This window comes from Crocodylus siamensis, chromosome 1 (assembly GCF_052110815.1).
Source record: "Crocodylus siamensis isolate JL-2025a chromosome 1, ASM5211081v1, whole genome shotgun sequence".
NCBI lineage: Eukaryota > Metazoa > Chordata > Crocodylia > Crocodylidae > Crocodylus > Crocodylus siamensis.
The window spans coordinates 356,399,368-356,420,573 of record NC_143395.1 but is presented as its reverse complement, the minus strand read 5'-3'; the positions used below and the strand labels follow the sequence as shown (position 1 = coordinate 356,420,573).

The window sequence follows — 21,206 nt, the reverse complement described above, 5'->3', positions numbered from 1 at the left end:
TGGGGCGGGGGGGAGGGGGAGCCACATGGACACTTTGATCCGTCCAGAGGAGATCTACGGATCTTGAGAAGACCAAAGGCGGGGGGGGGGGACATTTTGATCCATCCGGAGGCGATCTGGAGTTGTTTCCCCCCTCCCCCTCCCCCTGCTGAAGTTGCACGGCCGAAGTAACCGGGCATTGGAGCCCCAGAGGTGCTTGATGCGGGAGCTGCCGGGTGGTTTCTCCCCCCTCCTCCTCCTCCTCCGCCTCCGCCTCCATCTCTCTCCCTGCCCGTGAGCCCCGGGCTCCATCGCCTGCGTGTCTGCGGATGCTTTAGAGCAACAGGTCCGGCGGCGGCGGCGGCGGCGGCGGCGGCGGGGAGGGAGGGGCGGGCTCGGGAAGCGAGGAGCGGAGGAGGACGAGGGGCTGCTGCAGCTGCCACCCGCGGGCTTCGGGGATGCACCTTCCCATCTGTTGCTTCCTGCTCTGCTGGGCGCCCGCCCTGGCGCTGAAGAACCTCAACTACTCGGTGCCCGAGGAGCAGGGCGCGGGGACGGTGATCGGCAACATCGGGCGCGATGCGCGGCTGGCCGCGGGGCTGGCGCCGCCGGCGGAGCGGGGCGCGGGCGGCGGGCGCGGGGCCAAGGCGAGCTTCCGCGTGCTGGAGAACTCGGCCCCGCACCTGCTGGACGTGGACGGCGAGAGCGGGCTGCTCTACACCAAGCAGCGCCTGGACCGCGAGGCGCTGTGCCGCCGCAGCGCCAAGTGCCAGCTCTCGCTCGAGGTCTTCGCCAACGACCAGGAGATCTGCATGATCAAGGTGGAGGTGCAGGACCTCAACGACAACGCGCCCGCCTTCCCCGCCGACCAGGTGGACATGGACATCTCGGAGAACGCGGCCCCCGGCACCCGCTTCCCCCTCACCAGCGCCCACGACCCCGACGCGGGCGACAACGGGCTGCGCACCTACCTGCTCACCCGCGACGACTACGGGCTCTTCTCGCTGGACGTCAAGTCCCGAGGGGACGGCACCAAGTTCCCCGAGCTGGTGATCCAGAAGCCGCTGGACCGCGAGGAGCAGAGCCACCACACGCTGGTGCTCACGGCGCTGGACGGGGGCGACCCGCCACGGTCGGGCACCGTGCAGATCAACGTGCGCCTCATCGACTCCAACGACAACAGCCCCGTCTTCGAAGCGGCCTCCTACGTGGTGGAGCTCCCCGAGAACGCGCCCCTGGGCACGGCCGTCATCGACCTCAATGCCACCGACGCCGATGAGGGCACCAATGGCGAGGTGCTCTACTCCTTCAGCGGCTATGCCCCCGACCGGGTGCGCGACCTCTTCAGCATCGACCCCCAGAGCGGCCTCATCCGCGTCAAGGGCAACCTGGACTACGAGGAGAGCGGCCTCGTAGAGATCGACGTGCAGGCCCGCGACCTGGGACCCAACCCCATCCCCGCTCACTGCAAGGTCACCGTACGCCTCGTCGACCGCAATGACAATGCGCCCGCCATCGGCTTCGTCTCTGTTCGCCAGGGGGCTCTAAGCGAGGCCGCCCCGCCAGGCACGGTCATCGCCTTGGTGAGGGTCACTGATCGTGACTCAGGCAAGAATGGGCAGCTCCAGTGCCGGGTGCTGGGTGGCGGGGGCAGCGGGCCAGGTGCCGTACCCTTCACGCTGGAGGAGAACTATGACAACTTCTACACGGTGGTGACTGACCGGCCACTGGACCGTGAGGCACAGGATGAGTACAATGTTACCATTGTAGCTCGCGATGGTGGCAGCCCCCCGCTCAACTCCACCAAGTCCTTCTCCGTGCGCATCCTCGACGAGAATGACAACCCACCCCGCTTCAGCAAAAACCTCTATGTCCTACAGGTGCCAGAGAACAATATCCCTGGTGAGTACTTGGGCTCTGTGCTGGCCCAGGACCCGGACCTGGGGCAGAACGGGACTGTTTCCTATTCCATCCTGCCTGGGCATGTAGGCGATGTCTCCATCTACACCTATGTCTCTGTCAACCCCACCAATGGTGCCATTTATGCCCTGCGGAGCTTCAACTATGAGCAGACCAAGCACTTTGAGTTCCGCGTGCTGGCCAAGGACTCAGGCTCTCCCCACCGCGAGAGCAACGCCACCGTGCGTGTCACTGTGCTTGATGTCAATGACAATGCGCCGCTTATTGTGCTGCCCACCCTCATCAACGACACCGCTGAGCTCCAGGTACCGCGCAATGCTGGCGTGGGCTACCCCGTGGGCACTGTCCGAGCCCTGGACAGTGATTTTGGGGAGAGTGGGCGCCTCACATACGAGATTGTTGAAGGCAATGAGGAGCACCTCTTTGAGATGGACCCAACCAGTGGTGAGATCCGCACCTTGCATCCCTACTGGGAAGAGCTCAGCCCTGTGGCTGAGCTGGTGGTCAAAGTCAGTGATCATGGCAAGCCTAGCCTCTCAGCTGTGGCCAAGCTAATTGTCAGGGCCTTGGCTGGACCCCTGCCTGAAGCCGGTGAGCCTCAGGTGAATGGTGAGCAGCATCGGCGACCTCATTGGGACCTATCACTACCCCTAATTGTGACCCTGAGCACTGTCTCTATCATCTTGTTGGCTGCCATGATCACCATTGCCGTGAAATGCAAGCGGGAGAACAAGGAGATCCGCACGTATAATTGTCGCATTGCTGAATACAGCCACCCCCAGCTGGGAGGAGGGGGAGGCAGTGGTGGGGGAGCAGGTGCAGGTGGCAGTGGAGGGAGCAAGGGCAAAAAGAAGAAGATCAGCAAGAATGACATTATGCTGGTGCCCAGTGAAGGCGAGGACAGTCGGGGCCCCCTAAATGTCATGAACGTGGTGAGCAGCCCCTCTTTGGCCACCTCGCCCATGTACTTTGACTACCAGACCCGTTTGCCCCTCAGCTCACCCCGGTCTGAGGTGATGTACCTAAAGCCTGCCTCCAACAACCTGACTGTACCCCCGGGACATGTGGGTTGCCACACCAGCTTCACGGGGCAAGGAACTAACGCCAGCGAGGCTCCACCGAGCCGGATGTCCATAATACAGGTAGGAGACTTTTAGAATAACCTGGAGCATACTTTAGATCCAAATTTAAACTGTATGTCTTGTCTGCAGTGAAACCTGCTGTAAGGCACCACTGGAGGGACCAGCAAAAGTCACTTAAGGGAGGTGGACTTGCTTATTAATCTAACGTGGAGCAGATCACACTTGTCTGACTGCCCTCACACTGCTGTGACCAGTGTAAATCAGAAGTTATTCTAATGAAATAAATGGAGTTATACCAGTGTTAAACAGATATGCAAGAGCAACACTGAGGCTTCAATAGTCTGGGATACTTTGGGGTGGTTTCCTAAAGTGGCAGATCACCAAAGATAGGTGGTCTCTTATGCAGGTTTCTCTGTAGCTGGGTTTTGGGCAGATGGGGTGGGGATATTTAAGGAGTCATGTCACCTGCTGTAACCAACAGGACATGGCATAAACTGTACACACTGAGGAAATCTCATGCAACAGTGTATATAGTCCTCCAATCCTGTATGTAAATATGAGCTCTCTTTCCAAGATGTATGCTTTTAATTTTTTTTAACTTCTTTAAATGTATATATATACACATATATACTTCTTTTTATACATACACATGCACACACACACACACACACACACAAATATTTATTTTTCTCACAGAACCCTCATTTGGGACCCCATTGGCACCTTTTCTTCTCAGAAAAAAAACAGTCTTTTAAAACTTGAACTTGAAAACTTTGGTTAGTTTACTAGACCAACTAGTCTAGTATGTATGTGGTGATTCCTTCCCTCTAGCCCCCAACAAATTTTAACAAAACTCAAATTCTGTCATAAATCAGCAAAATGACTGGTCAGGTTTCCAGTAGCCTGAATCAATATTGGTTGTTGCTATATAGAGAAAGACAGGCTCTGTTTTTTTATTTTATTAAAGCTCATTTTAGAAAAAAATATGATAGTGGACCACATTCTGCTTTCTATTCCACTCATGCTGCCCCATCCACTTTCATGTATACAAATAATGGCAGAATATGGGCCACCTGACCGAGTTTAATATGCAAAGAGCCTCTTAATTCTTAGTATGTGGCTCAAAGTTCAAACTCAGAACTGTTTCAGAGCAGTGGGCTTGCACAATGAATCTGGGGGCAGAATTTGTCCCCAGCAGATCTTATTTAAATTACTACTTAATGATTAGTGTGGCTTAATGTTCAAATATTACAGGTACATTCCAAAGCAATTTTTACCATTTGGAATGAATGCAGGCTCTGGATAATGACTATTAAATATGTTTGAAATGTCATATCTGTTTTGTCTTGTGGTTCTCCTAATATGCTGTTCTGATTCATAGGGGAATGAGCTGAGTGTATCAAAAGTGACACAGACTCATTTTGTGTACCCAGCTAATGGGAAAGAAGTTGCACTGTAGACACTCGATGTACCAAAAAGAAATTCATAATGCATATGAGTTGTTGTGCTGTGTAGTGTTGCCAGTGCCAAATTTGCTGCTTTCTAGCTGCGGGCAATTTTATCAGCTAAAGAGAGGTGGCTGCTGATAATTGGCAAATAACAAAAACAAACTTCCAATAATTGATCCAGTATAGCTGTATATTTTGATAACTGCAGAAAAATGCCCTCTGCACAAGGTCACTGTGAACTATTTCTCAACCCACTATTGAGTTGTGTCACAGAAACAATTTCATTTTATGCTTATCATGAATTTGTGTTGCTATCAATTAGGTGAGTTCAGCAATACTCAAAACCTGAAATTGATTTTAACAAAAAGTGACATTTCAGGAAGAATATTAGGTTAGGGCAAAACCAAGGATAATTTGATTTACAATTCATGCTTTAAAAGACAACTAACTTTCAGTGAGATGTGTTTAAGTCATGTCATTTTTTTACTGTAAAATGGAGTGGTCAGAAAAGAAAAAAAATCCAAGTGTAATAGCTACTAAAAGATAGTAAATTATATTTTCCTACAACCATGTAATGTCTATATAAAGCAATTAATACATGTACTGATAGTAAAGATTCAACTGTAGTGTAAAATCCCATTGGCAAATATGATTTCTTTTTTAACAGTGTTCACTGTATAATATCAATCGTGACTTTTTTGAGATCAATATAAAACTGAAAGAGGAATTTCCTCCCTTAAAAAGTTGTGCTGTGGTTTCTATAAAAGCTTTGGTATGATAACTGTGGGAAATTTAAGCAAAACTTCCTGATAGCACATGCTGGTATGCATAATATTTTCCTTTCTATGTTCCCTTGAATTATCTATACAGTGTTTTGAAGCTAGATGGCTCAGCCAGTGGGTTAAGGCATACACTTCTCTTTAATGCTTACAAAAACCTGGTTCAAATTTAGTTTAGGTCACAAGTGGCACTGAACTTAGTAGTCACAACATAAATATAGTGCACATATGCAGCTTGACATGATTTTGGGGCTTTTTTTCAGAGGAGGCCCAAATTTAAAGCAGCAGGTTTTTGCATTAGTAAGGCTATTTGGGGAAGCTTGCATTTTGCTGTACTTAGCTGTGAGCAAGGCAATCAGGTTTTGCACACCACAAAAAGTAATTGTTATACCCCTTTACACTTGCCCTCTTCCCCACATTCACAGACTAAATATTACATAGAAGCACTGTATTTAAAACCAGAAAGCAGACAAAACTTTGGGTCTGATCACCACTGCACTTCCAGCTAATGCAAAACTTGCAGTAACATCAGTGAGAGTTTTGCTTGAGCAAGGAGTACAGAATTCAGCTCTCCTTTATCTGCACCCAGTGGTTACCTGTCCAGTTCCAAAAAGACTGCTTCTGGAACAATAAACTATACTTGCAGGAAGCAAAAGAAGCAGACAGGAAAAGGACAATCAGTATCCAAACATCTGTTTTAACACCAACCTTCTTTAACTAATAAAGTATGCACGGTAGCTCATTACCTCAAGTAAGTGAAAACGAAGCTATCTATAGTATTTTCTCTAGTGACTGTTCACTTTCTTTTTTTCTCACATATATAGTTACATTTCATTAATTTTCATGCAGCAAAACTGCTCACTTTCATTCTAGGCTTTCATTCTACAATGATTTAAGGACAAAGTTCTAGTGAGGCCTTTTATTATGGTATTAAACCTTTGTATATTTACGAAATATACTTTTGTATATATATACATAATATAGTGCGTTAGGTAGTGTGCTACTAAAGCATTATTAACACTGACATCCAAATACCAGTTACTTTGTCAATAAATTGCAGGTATTCCCACCTTTTCTCAGAGAACGTGCTTCATTTTATTTGCATCTGTTTATGCTGAAATCAGGAGTTCAGATTCCCATTTACTTACTCCTGATGAATAGCACCTTATCTGTCAGATAAGCCCATTAAAGTCAATGGTCACATGGACTGTGGTGCTACTTGACATGATTATGGTTATTAGAACCTGTCCAAAAGAATTGCTAGCTGAGTAAAGTGCTATTCTGCATGTACTGCTTAACTTTGCTCTGTTAAATACACTTTCCTATGGATTATTCCTGTCTATCTGTGTGTGTGTGTGTGTGTGTGTGTGTGTGTGTGTGTGTGTAGTACATTTACACACCGATTCATACCAATAAGTAATTTTCAGTGAGGGTGAGGATTGGGAATGTGAATTAGTGGAGTTCTGTAATCACGAGAACATAAATCTTTACATACACCTATATGATGTATAAATAAAATGGTCAATTGCTATTCAAGGGTGCTGAGCACTTGTGCCATGCACTGATTTCAGGGAGAGTCACAGATGTTTAGCTCTTATGACAGTTAGGCTCTGCGTAGGTTAATTAGTGGATAACGATTACATACATGTAGAAAATTGCTTTTTGAGGCATGGGAAATTAGGATGACTACTAAGCATTAGCATATCTCACTGTTATCGAATATTTCAACTGTGCATTCTAAGCATCAACTAATAAAGAAAGATGGTTTAAAAACAATTTAGTTGTAAAAGTGTTTAGATCTAAATTTACTAGCGTATTTCATAAACACAAACAAAAATTTTTTACCAACTCCAGGTTTTAAATGGCTCAGATAAGAAAACAAAAGGTGTAAGTCATATGGCTAATATCCAGACAAACTTCCATACAACACGGTAAGGTCTAAAAATACTCAGTCTTGGTAGAAAAAGAGAGGACTTGCAAATCTGTACATAGCAAAGGAAGATATATATTGACCCTTGAGTCTAAGGACTATGAGCTAAAATTCTGCTCATCTTATTCAAGTGAATAGATCAAGCTGGACTACTTCCCTGAGCAAGGCACACAGAATTTCGCTCTTTTTTGCTTTATATTTTTTAAATATTCATATCCAACCCCACTAAAAAGTTATTTGGTTAATTATGTAATCAATTCATGTTAACATAGGAAAATGGCTGTGCTAGTAAACAAGCCACGATTTCTTTTACTTCAAGTTTTCCAGTAGATGAAAGAGTTGATGGATAAAGGGAAACTAGTAGAAATAGGCTTTTTAAAGTGACATGACAGTGCTGTAGAAAACTACCTATATATGCAAGGAATGTTGATGATCATAGAGAATATTTATTGTTATACCTTTGATGCAGCAGGGAGAGATTTGTAAATACATCAACAATGAGACAGGATAGGAAAACTGTGGTCAGAGCTTTTATTGAACAAAAAAAAAAAGGAAAAAAAAGAAGACGACCAAGAAGAAGAGACTGTATTATAAAGAACTCCCATGCTGGGAATCACCACAGTTGCTGTAGCAGGCAGGTGTGCAAGGTTTAGAGATAAAGTAAAGATCATTCTTAATACTTCCAGGCACCTGTTTACGATGTGTCAACAGATTACTGTCGAGTCCCAGTGCAACCTCATCACCAGGTGTCTAGTGGTATCTAAGAAGAGATAAACTTAAGGGGGAGGGGGTAGAATAAGTTGTATTCATGCTGTTAAATCTTTTAGACATTGTTTACTTTGAGACTTCAGCATGCAGGATTGCAAAAGGAAGCATGCTGACACTGCAATATGAGAACAGAAATAATAATAATAAAAAAAATGACATTCATTGTCAGCATTTACAATACCAATCTCAAAAGATTCACATGAAGCTTCATATTTTTATCCTTTGCAAAGAGGGTATATTCTTCGGATTTTCCTATTACAGCAAATAAAAGTTAAGGATACACATAGGGTAGAAGTAAGTGAACATTCTGCACATTTGCAGGCTTGCAGGTCCTGGACCCTAAACCTCTGAGATATTTAGCTTTTTAGACTAACCACCTGTAAGAGATACCTGGCCGAAAGACATGACTAGTTTTCACAATGTGTACGATCAAATTAGACACAGTGCAAAATAGCTATTAAGTACACTTGGGATTTGTAAATTCAAGCAGCACAGGCTATAATTTCATGATACACCTTTCTAAAGCTTCTGGGCCTATATTTCATTGTGTAAGAACCACAGGATTGGACCCTTGTCTTGTATTTACACAAGAATAAACATCTTTGTTCTTAATGGTTATGTGTGAACATAACACAGTGGCATATTCATATATTTTAGGGTCTGATCTTGCAACCTGTAGGTCATGGTAGTATCCAATGGAACTATTAAAGTAGGTAAGGGATGTAGGACTGAGCTCCTATTTTGTATTATGTATACTATAGAAACTGTGGGCCTGATTCTGATCTGCTTTACTAATGCAGTTTTACAGCCCTGTTACTCCATTTATTTTCAGTGGAGGTACTCCTGATGTACATAGGTGAATGCAAAAACCTTTTAAAAATGCTTTTCTGTGTTAAGTATTACAGCATTTAACCATACAAAATAGCCAGGGATGAGGGGTGACAAATCAGGAGGTGGGGTTTTGGCAGGTAGGGAATGCTGATAGTCTCAGAAGGAAAAAAAACAACCATTTCTCCAAAATAAAAATCCTCATTAGCCAATCCATTTAGATGTACAAGCTCTATGCATAACTGACTCTTTGAAAATAGTTTCACCAGAACTAAAAAAATGTTAGTGCAATTAAAATAAATGACAGGAGGCTGTCTGATCCTGAAGTCTTACATGGATACAGCTCCCCCTGACTCCCAAAGTCTGCACACTTGTCAAAGCTTTACTCATGTGGGTGACCAATTATATGACTAGTCCCACTGATTTCAGAGACCTCACATCAGTAAGTGTTCAAAAAGCAAAATATAGGTTTTTTCAACTGCGTCCTTTGAGTTAGCTTTGGTTTAGTAGTAAGTTTAGTCCCAATTCTGTAACCCTTGTTCATGTTGATTACTATTTTATTCTATACTGAAGACCAGATCCTGCTCTCATTTTAACAATAGCATGAGTCCCATTCACATTCGCAGGCCGAAACAAAGCCCTCAGGTTTTTATTAAACGCAAGTAAAGTTGGTAGGATCTCACCCTTTATTTTTCAAACTCAGCTTTAAAAATCTTCTGCCATCTTTTTTTATTTTAAACAGTTTCTGTTCAAACAAATAGTCGAGGAGATTTAATAGGAATTTAGAATTCTTATAATAATAGCACATACATAACATAGACATACTTCTACATAACATATGTAGAAGTAATATACAAGCAAGTAAAATCTAAGACTTCCTTAAAGAATTTGTAAAAATAACTAATTGTTTTTATTTTGCTGCCTAAACAAATATTCTCGGTTGTTTTAAAACATACATGTAATTTATTTTAAATGTACAGTCAATGTAGTCTTATGAAAACCTGTCGATATGTGAATATACAGCTTTTGCAACATTCTCCTAGATATGTAACAGAATAGACCTAGCCTGTGGTTTCTACTCAGGCAGAAATTTGATTCAAATGAAGAGAGTTTCATTGAAATAAACATAAAATTTAGCCCTAATCAGTTTAGACAGATAGATAGATGTATCTATCTATAGATATAGATAGATATACATATAAATGTAAAAGCTTCAGTTATTCTTTTTAACAATTCTCTTCTCTCCAGTGTTAAATTTAAGGCACTTTATGATTTTTCAGCTTCATATTTAAAAAGACCATGCTTAAGAACTCTTTGCATTAATAGTATTCAAAAGTGAGGATGCTGAGCCAATTCCATTTCAGGGTTTGTTACACAAAATCCATATCAGGCTTTGTAAGAAGTGCATGCACATATGTGTGTGTGTGTGGTTTTTACATTTTTTTTTCTAAAAAAGCATTTGGTGTGTGTTTATGTATGCATATGTATGTGCACGTGTGTGGTTCTGGCAACTCTGTAAGATGGAGGAAGCCCTGCAGATAAAGGAAAGACACTCTACTGGTTCTACCAATATTTTGGAATACTTAAGAATTTTTTTGTGAAAGCAAGTTATACAACCATTTCTTCACGAGCAGAAACATAAGTTTTTTCTTTTGTTTTTTAGTCTCTGGCAATGTAAAGACAGTACTTTGATGTCAGGAGGTCAGAGGAGAATGACTTGGACAACTTTTTCCAAGAAAAAAATTTCAGAAAATAGAGGAGAAAAACCTAGGAAAAAGTCCTACTTTTTCAGTCATATCCATGCTTAAGTTGTAAAAAACAGAAATAGAAATATCATAATAATGAGTATAAAAAGATAGGGAATGAGTGAAATTTGCTTCTAGTCGGATTCCTTCATGGACACACAAAAGCACCAAGTAGAGTTTGGTACCATCTTTTCAAGGTGGTGGAGGGGATATCATTTCCTAAAGTGCGTTTTGTTTATTTTTGTATTAATGGTGTGGAGGGTGAAGCTAGCATAGCTGGGTTGTGGGATACAAAGTGATGGGACTCAGTACTAGACACTTTCAGAATCTTTCAGGTCATGGTGATAAACAGGGATCCTGGTTTTCTCTGATAAAAGAAATAATCCCAAATTTTTGGATTTAAAAAAGTAACCTGACTTCCATGTTTTTCCATGTTCAAAATGAAACACAACTTGTTTGTGTGTGTGTGTGTGTGTGTGTGTGTGTTTGTATTAGCGGTGTTTCATTTTGATCATGGAAAATTTTGGATTTTGAGTTACTTTTTTTAACCCCATAATTGGGGATATTTTTTTAATCAGAGAAAACCAGGATCCCTGGTGATAAATGTGTCATGATTTGGGTTGTTTTTCTTTGTAAGCTTTGTTTTGTACCCCCATGTAGATAACTTTGGAAAACAGGGCTCTGGAAGAGTTATTTTAAATCCTGACTGAGAAAAAAAGAAGTCAGTTAAATTATTAAGATTGTTGGATAAAATACTCATGCATTAAGTACTATACTCAAGGAAACCATTTCATACATATGCCCCTGTTAATTGGGATATTAGGCAGTGCTTTATAGAACTTTCTCAAGCGCTAATATATTTTTAGCTAAATCCCAGAAGCTGCTGCATACAATTCCTGCTTTATTAAGGTCACAACAGAAGCATCTATTTTTATTATTGAATTGCTTCAACAATAGCATTTCTACCTATGCAGAAGGACAGAATAGCGATCAGTGCATTTCTCACTCCCTTTCAATGAAAGCATGTCTCTTTTTTCAGCTCTAAAGTTAATCAGTCCCTTGCTGATCTACTGTCAATTTAGCATGGTAAAAGAGTTGTAGACAAGTAAATCCTTCAAATGAATATGGTATCTCATATTAGTCCCTACTAGTGGTTTTGACACTGATATATCACTATCCTCTGATTTCCTAAAATTAATTATCTTTCATAAAAAAGTCTTTAATGACATCAACATTCCATGCTGTAAGACAGTCTGCTACAATCTCCAGTGGCACACCCAAACCCAAATGGTAAAAAGAAATGTATTGTTATAAGATGTAAATGCATAATTTCAGCTGTGTGGGTGGGACCTCTTATTGATGCATTGTAAGTTCTTTTAGTGACAGACGTGAAATTAGTTTCAGACACTGTTTCAGACAATCTATTGATATGTGTGTGACACACTTATATTTGCCTGTTCTAGTCCTAGTGACACCATGATTACTGGTATTTGCAGTCCTTGCCCTGGAACACTTCCAGGCAGTTTTATTGTATTGAAATGGCTCTTACAGTTCATTGAGCATCTAGCATAACACTGCTGAATATGATTGGCGCGTTTGCATATATTTATTCGAAAAAAATCAGGCAGTTAAACTGCATAATTATGGGAAAACGAATCATAACAATAAAAGACCATTTAAGTTAACAAGCTTTGTGATCAAAGGATAAATACAGGTTGGATAAATGAGACTCTAGATGTAACTAATCTACATAAATAGGCTTTGGTTTGATTAGAGGAAAGGAATACATTAAAATAATTTAAAGGTATTAAAAAAGTGTTTTGCTCCAGTAGTTTTATAACATTTAGTTTTATTTTATTTTTTACACTTCTATTCAATAAAATAGCTGTGCTCAGTAATAAACTACTTTTATGAGTTTTTATTTCTTGATTAACAGTGTTTACAGTGCAAAGAATATATAAAATAACGCAAGAAACCAGATGTGACAAATCACAAGTTTTCATTTTATTTTGACCACATTGTGTGTCAACATCCTTAAACATTTTTATGAAAAAAAAAACTTACAATTTTTTGATTGATTTTTAATTAAGGAAAAAACATTAAAGGGAACATTTAAAGGACAATTTCTTGTTTACTGTCTTTATCAGTGGAAAGCAGCCTTTGTAGTATTTGAAAGCTGGTGCATTAAAAATCAATTTCAAGTCTTCAAAGCCATAAACTCTTGCTTGCTTTGTAGATATATAGTCTTTTAAAAATGATTGGGTGCTCACTTGACAATTGAATTAAAAACAAAAGGTAAATAATGGCTTCATCAAAATTTTGATGGATTTTAATGCATTTTTAATAATAGAATCTTTATACCTAGCAGAGATACATAGGTGACATCTGAATCACAATTTGAAGCTTTTAAATCAGTAATTTGTTCCTAAAGGCAGTTATACTTAATCTTTCATTAATAGATTTTTGTTTTCAAATTTTCTTCACGGTAATTTGTATTTTTAATGAATTTTCATTCAGACAGAGCATGTCAGTCATTACCCTTATTTACTATATTTCTGTATGGATCATTACTGACTGCTAAGCAACCACTTATGGATACAATTGTTGTGGTTACCATTCAATAAGAAAACTAAATTGGACTACACAAGTTCACATTAGAAAATGTGCCTGGTGCCAATGTTTTAATAGTGTAAAACTGTAAAGGTCATTTACTTCAAAAAAGAATTACTATACAAGAACAAAATAGTTCTTATTGCATCGAGATAAAGTGCTTGGGCTCTGATCCCATTGCCACTGAAGCTGAGATAGTTTTCCCACAAACCCCAGTGGAGCAGGATCATGTCTTTAACTGTACATCAGTTACTCCAAGACCTGTAAAAATAACCTCTTTATATATGAACAACTGCACCACTGTTACAAATCATATGGCCTCATCCTCCAAATGTTTATTGAGTATTTTAATTCACATGAATAGACCCACTGAATTAAATGGAATCACTTACAAAGTGAAGTTGCTCATGTGCGTACGTATGTGCAGATCTCAGCTCAGAATTTATTAGCCACACTGCTCCCTGTTGCTTTCCCTCATCCCTCCTAAAAACACTGCAAAAGCTGCAGAAGCTGTTCATTTCACTTAGCCTCAAACTGCATTCTCTAGTACTCTATTGAGATAATCCTGATGACTGAATATTTGATAGTTTTTGCTGTTCTGCATACACTTGTGTAATTTGATATGCAGATTTGAAGATCATAAAAACAATCCTGCTTTGATGATCATGAGCAAGATTATCCAGCCACAGCTGTAAAGTACCAGTGTGTTCTTTCCTGATCTCTTCATTATTTCAGTGGATCAAATGACAATAAGGATATAGTGGAATTTAGAGTGCCTGGGAAATAATAGATTTAAAAGCTTTTTAAAAATGGCAATCAAGAAAACCTTAGAAACTATTTCAATATCGAAACCATACTTCAGACAGAATAAATGTGTGTGTGTGTATGCAGTTAGTGGAAAAGAGAGATCCGTTTATTTCAAAAAGAAATATCTAGCATTTGAATGGGAGGGAATGTTACTTAACAATGCAGTTCTAATGGCTTTTTTCACGTTACTTGATGTATAAACAACTGCTAAACAGTCTTAGAGAAGTCATTGTCAAACTGTAGATTCTTATGCAACACTAAAGCAAGCATCAACTTTACAGACAAATTCTGTTGTCAGATTGTCCTGAGGCAAGAGAGTAGTGAAGGAAGGGCCTCACTCTCTATTCTATGGTTCAAGTTATACATCTTGTTTAAAAGTGTACATCCCACTGTCAACCTTCAGAATTAGAATAATGATGAAGAGGAGGTATAATTCATGTGGAATGTGAGAATAATCAACAGTCCATCATTTTTATTAACAGCGTTAGGTATTAAAAAGTACACAGTAATTTCATCCTCCTGGTAAGGAACAAATCAGTCAATTGTGTAGCTAGTGGGTGAAAAGTGGGGAAAGCAAAATGTTTCATGACATTTCTTTCCAAGCATAGTCCTGCCTTTGTCTAAGTCTATAAACATAATCTATCTGTTTAAACCACCTGTAGCTTTTTTCAGACCTAGATGAACAGAATATTGAAAAGAGATAGACCTTACTGCATAAACATGTTTCATTTTCTTCATTGACCACACAATATAGATGGTGCAGAGTATATCTTTCCCTATCACAGTAATACAATAACAATTAAAAAAGGAGAGTTCTTCAGAAGTAAAAAAAGCTCTTGTGCTGTAATGTGTCTGTTTCAGACAGGCGTACAGAATCTTGACCAGTACTTCAGTTTCATCTCATCTAAATATTACATTCCAGCTCCATTCCCTGCACCCCTCTATGTACTTTGATTTCTGGCAAAGAAACCCTAATAATTAGTGGTGAGGTTTCCAGATCTTGACCTATTCTGTAAGACTAGGATATCCTTGGATAAAGGTGAAACAAGAGAAACCTCCTTCTGTTAAACAAATGCAAGCTACAGGATTGTGGACTAATATTGGCAGAGATTTGTTATGGATTTCTTGCAGTCATATCAGTCTTGCTGATGCCAATAAATGAAGAAATAGGCACATGTTGAGTAGCCAGAGGAGGACTGGAGATATTTAAAGGCGACTTTTTGTTCTGATTTAAATTTTGAGCAATAGGTTTTCTACAGTATTTTATAATCAAGACAATTACATAGTAATTTGGGTTAGAATGCATGCCCAGTTCCCCATCTCAAAACCCAATTTGTTACCACCTGTGGCTATTTCTATTAAAAAAAAAAAACATAATTACTAGGAGTCTCAGCAGTCGAAGAGTAAATTTTTGCAATTACAATACCTCCCTTGGGCAGATGTGTGAAAATGGCAGATTAATTCCTGCCAGGATCTGTCTGTTCCTTTTGCATTTTAGGGTTGCTAGTGGTTTGGTATCATCTACTTATTACACTGGTACTACTTGAAATGCTCTGGTTAAGGTTAAATGAGCATTTCATTGTAAATCTCTAGAAATAGGGTTTTATAACACTGACTGAAAAATTCTTTCCAAGTTGAAACTTGACATACAAGGTCTCTGATAAGGAGTAAGAACCTGCTGTCTGTCTGAAAATGGAAGCAACATTGTTACATTACCTTTCTCCTAACCAGATTTGAACACACTGTTTGATTTCAGTAGTGTAACAAGCTGTGGGTGACTGGGGACCATTCCTAATGCCTACCGTGTTCATAGCCATTGCTGCTGCTACTGCTGATCCAGCCCCTGCTACCACTCCTACTACCACTGCCCACAAGTGCAGACCCTGGTAGTTATGCCTCTGTTGGGTTTAGTCATTCTTTGGGTCATATGGTAAGCTCTGGTTCATGTTTGTATTAAAATATATACAACTGAGTGGTGATTATTTGAGCATCATTTATCTGAACTGTTCATTTACCCAAATTCAGGATGTGTCCCAATTCTATAATGGTATGTAGTACAAGGGAAAGCAATAGTGACTAAAAGAAAAGCAATGGTGCCCTGTTAAACTGAAATAATTAACAAACTGAAAAAAAGGCAAATCCATCATCATACCTGCTTTAGAGTATGGTATTAAAGTATGTTCATTTAATGAAACAACATGATGTTACAAAGAGATTTTGTTCCCAGGGTCAGACCCTGTACTATGCGTGATTTCAAATAGGATCTTTTGTTTTATTCATTGTTGCATACAATTCAGGAAGTTTATTTAGAGTGTAATAGCTACAGGTTTTCAGAGCCAGATTCTGAGAATACACACCTGGATTACTTTCCACATGCTAGTGGTTTTATTAATCTTCTACCAAACTTTACGTGCAATTCTGTGCACCAGCATACATTAGTAGGATCACGTTTGGGTCCTGATACCCTAAACTCCCTTACAGAATCATAGAAAATTCAGGTTGTAAGGAACCTCAGGAGATCATTTAGTACAGCCTTCTGCTTGGAGCAGGACCAGCTCCAACTAGATCATCCCAGCCAGGGCTTTGTCTACCCAGTTCTTAAAAACCTCTGAAGATTAAGATTCTACAACCTTTCTGGATAACGTATTCTAGTACTTTACTACCTTCCTGGTGAGAGTTTTTCCTAATACGTGACAAACTTCCGTTGCTGCAACTTGAGACCATTGGTTCTTGTTCTGTCATCGGCTACAACTGAGAACAGTGTAGCTCAGGGGTAGGCAACCCCTGGCATGGGTGCAGAGTATGGCACATGAAGGCATTTTGCATGACACCCATGCCTTGGAATGGATGGCAGGGAAGGGGCCAGGGCTTCGCTGCTGCAACAAGGATTGGGCCCCTCACAGCTCTCCTACCATCCATCTCTGGCACACCAATATCTTACAAGTTGAGGTTGCAGGTGTTTCTGACACTCTGCCCCAGAAAGTTGCCAACCCCTGGTCTAGCTCCATCCACTTTGTAACCACCCTTCAGGTAGCTGAAGTCTGTTATTAAATCCCCCTTTTCCTGATTAAATAGACCCAGCTCCCTAAGCCTCTCCTCATAAGTCATGTGCCCCAGCTCTCTTAACTATGTTTGTTTCCTTCTGCTGGACTCCTTCCAATTTGTCCACCTCCTTTCTAAAGTATGGGACCCAAAACTGGACTCAATACTCCAGCTGTGGCCTCATCAGTGCTGAATAGAGGGGAATAATCATTTCCCTCAAATTGCTGGCAGTGTTCCTACTAATGTAGCCCAGTATGCCATTAGCCTTCTTGGCAACAATGGCACACCGTTGGCTCATATTCAGTTTATTGTCCACTGTAACCCTCAGGTCCTTTTCTGCAGAGCTGCTGCTCTTAGCCAATCATTCACTAGCCTGTACCAGGTCATGGGATTGTTCCATCCTAAGCGCAGGACTTTGCACTTGTCCTTATTGAACCTTATAAGATTTATTTTGGCCCAGTCCTCCAGTTTGTCTAGGTCTCTCTGAATACTAGCCCTACCCTTCAGTGTATCTATAATTCTCCCCAGCTTGGTGTCATCTTCAGACTTGATGAGGGTGCACTCCATCCTATTTTCCAGTTCGTTGATGAAAATATTGAACAAAACCGGTCCCAGGACTGACCCCTGGGGCACTGAACATGATACTGGCTGCCAACTAGACATTGAGCCATTGATTACTATCCTTAGAGCCTGAAGATCCTGCCAGTTTTCTATCCACCTTACAGTTCTTTCATCCAACCCATACTTCCTTAGCCTGCTTGCAAGAATGTTGTGAGAGACCATATCAAAAGCTTTATCTGAAGGATTAGCCTTACTTCAATATCGATTCCCACTGAACCGAGTGTGATGGTTGTGCATGAGCTCATAAACCCACCTACAAGTAGGTTTTTTTAAAATCTAGGTTATAGAATAATACTGTACAATATTCAGGAGGAGCAACTTAGTCTTAACAAGTGTCCATTTTCTTCACATGCACATGATTTTTTGCTGGTACTTTTTAATTTTATTCTTGTGGTCATATAGCTGTTTTATTTTGGTTAATTTTTGAAAGAGGAAAGATGCATATATATTTATTTATGTTAATTTCATGGGGATTTTTCTGACATGGGCACACACAGAAGATTGCAATAGCTCCTTTGGAGAACTTGCAGTTCATTCTTGAAAATCATTGAAAAAAAGGGTTTGTGCTTCACACCAAAATGTCTGTGTATCTAATAATTTTCTTTTGATTCAAGTGGGCATATGCTGTCTCTGAATTCCCTGCCAATTAAATAGGATTATAAACTCCAAACCCAAAATTCCAACAATTCACTTCTCCTACCAATCAGCTGTTTATAATGTAGTATTAACACCCACATGCACTGACCTAAACCTCAGTTTCCCTACTTCAGGTGAAGCTAATGCATCTTCTAGCATTACCCTGATAGATGACAAGTCTGGAGTATTCTGGAACAGGGCAGAGCATATTCCAGACTGTTTGCAAAGAACTTCATTCAGCATATCTCCTATTGTTTCAAGTTTTTAAAGAGTTTTTGCAACTGTGACTGTCTGGATTTTGTTGTTGTTTTTTTTTTTTATTTAAGGAGAGAGCCAGGATAATGTAGTCTTATCCAAGACCATGGTTTTTATAGGTCCAAACCATCATCTAAATATCCAACCATCATCTAACCCCTCATGGGTTGCATGGAGTCTGCAGGCCACCAGTTGAACAGCCCTAGTGTAATGGATCCAAACCTAGCATTTTTCAAAGTGCTCATACAGATGTAGACAAGTGCAATGTTTCTAAAATATATTTAGAGATGTAACTTCTCGTTAAATTTGTACATGGCCAAATTATTCATTTTATGTCACAGATAAATCAAATTGTTGTAATTTACCATCGCAAATCTGACTTATACAGGCATGTGATGTTACCAGATTTGATAGTCTGATGCCCCTTTATCAAAATTAAGTTATAGATTCAGCACCATATTCAGAGGGTCTGACTCTCACCAATGTAGAGTAGACAATAATAATGCAACTGTGTCAGTGGGAGAGTAGACCCTTGTGCTTACATACCCTAATATATATGGAATAAAATAAACAGCTTCTACTAAAATAATATATAGATAAATAATTGCATGCCCTAAATGAATAGAAAAACAGAAGTAAATAGCAATACTTTTTTTAGCCTTCAATGAAGGATTTATCAAAATCAGATTACTTTTATCGCCTATTAGAAAATCTTTCTGAAATATTTTACAAATTCCTTTACAGTTCCTGAAGTGCCAGGGTAAGCGTCTACTTGATTGGGGGAAGTTTTCAGGAAGGTGAAAGAGTTTAGTGCACAGCCTAAAGAAAAAATGAGCTCAATGAGCTTTTGGAAAATATAGATCTGTCTCTCTAGATTTCAGGAATGTCATACAAATAGACAGCTGAAGTGCCTTAGTCATAATTTGTCTTCTTTCTTTCGCAGTATTGCTCCAAAACTATACTATTGCTCAAGCCTGAGAAGAAAAGGATGGAGTTAGAGTATTAACTCCTGTGCAGACTTACATTTAGAAATCTGCTGAGTCTTAGCATAGAGCATGCCACGTATAGTGTTTGATTCCTGGACAAACAATTCTTTCAAAAATCTACTGAACTCTAACCATGCAGAATAGTTTCTTAGGTGTATACAACCAAGAGGTTGCACATATACTGTACAGGAATGTCTTCATAATGTGGTTTCTTTGACTGATGGGACATTGTGACATTTTTCCTGTTCCTTGGCAGCTTTCTTCAATATACATCATAGATATATGTGGAATTACAGAGCCATGCTTAAAGACTCAGCCATGCTCCATTTAAACTAAATGGGCTGATCCAAGACATACTTACACAATTTGATAGGAGCCTTGAATTCCAGGAGCTTTAGATCAGGGCTGGTAGAAGTCTGTGGTGGAAACTGAGAAGGATGTATACATAATATTAAGGTCTTGATATAAACTGAATACATGTAAGACCTTCAGAAATAATGTCTCTATTTTTCTCCTATTAATAGATTATAAGTTTAGGTTACTCAGCCTTAGAGAAAGATTTTGATCTACTTACAGGTTTCCCTCACTTTATGTGGTTTCTATATGTGGGAATTCGCTCTTATGTGATGACCCTTTTTATACAAAAAATTTGTGATATGCGAGATAAATGCAGTTGGTGTGGTGGAAGCCCGCAGTTAGCTGCTTTGTGCGATGCATTGTGGGAGTGATGCACACCAAAATACAGTCTCCTGTGTGGATCTGTGCTCCTCGCTTGCTGTCTGTGACACGTGTTTCTGTAGTTGCCATGCCCATTATGATAGTACTCTGTGCTTGTGTGCACTGTCTGCTGTTGGTGAGTACCAAAATTGTCTTGTAAAAGTGGTAGAAATGGGTCTATGGGTCAGTAGATTTGAGGTCTTGGAACGTATCACTATTTGTGACATTATAAAGTGGGTTTCCTTTATGCGAATTCAAGTTATGCGCCGTGTTCCAGGCACGCATGTACAGCATAAAGCGAGGGAAACCTGTATCTACCATAAAATATTTCAGGTTTTATATTTTTTCTTTCCACAGAAAACATGTTTCGGTGCTCTCAGAAAAAGGCAAATAATAGTAGAGTAGAAGTAAGAATAAGACGCATTTTAAATTCTTTACTAACTTCATTGGGAGTTCATGGGATCTGAGTAAGATCTTTCAAATTTAAAATTAAACAAAAAATGCCAGGGCATGAAACTGTAAACCAGAGTGCATGAAAAAAGGAAAACTGCAAGAGAAAAAGAGATATTTCTCATTCTTTCAAGACAGAGTTGTAAAGGGAGAAAGGAAGGAGGCTTTTTTTTTTTTGAATTATGGAGAAATACTTTTGAATGTTTTCTACAGTTTTTATTTCTTAGTTTTTGTAAGCTTGCGTATAATGCAGTAGGTTCTGTTTTCAGAATGAGCATTTAATATGTAAATAGGGAAGTCAAATCAATGACTACTAATCAATATAGGTATAAAAGACAGTAGCAAAGATTTTTGTTGTAGTGGTTGTTTGTGATTTGGCATTCCTAAAGTAAGCTGATACGGTGATAAGATGGTGTGGGTATCATTCTAGTTGGTTATTTGTAGTTAAGTCAGTTAATTGTAGTAAACATAATATCCTGTTAGGAATGCTAAGGTAGCCTCAGTATGGCAAGAGCCATAGATAAAAGGTTCATTAAAGCATTTCAAATTCAATCATGAGGTTTCATTGCACCCATCTGCTACTAGAAAATATAATTGGAAACC

General features: G+C 40.1%; 1 protein-coding gene across 1 annotated transcript in view; it reads left to right on the top strand.

Moving 5' to 3' along the window:
• The first annotated feature begins 359 nt into the window (after positions 1-359).
• Positions 360-21,206, top strand: part of PCDH17 (protocadherin 17) — a 110,356-nt gene continuing 89,509 nt past the window's right edge. The window contains exon 1 of the mRNA XM_090024733.1: positions 360-3,041. Coding sequence (XP_089880859.1) covers positions 438-3,041 — 2,604 coding nt within the window. The 5' untranslated portion in view covers positions 360-437. The remainder of the gene's footprint in view (positions 3,042-21,206) is intronic.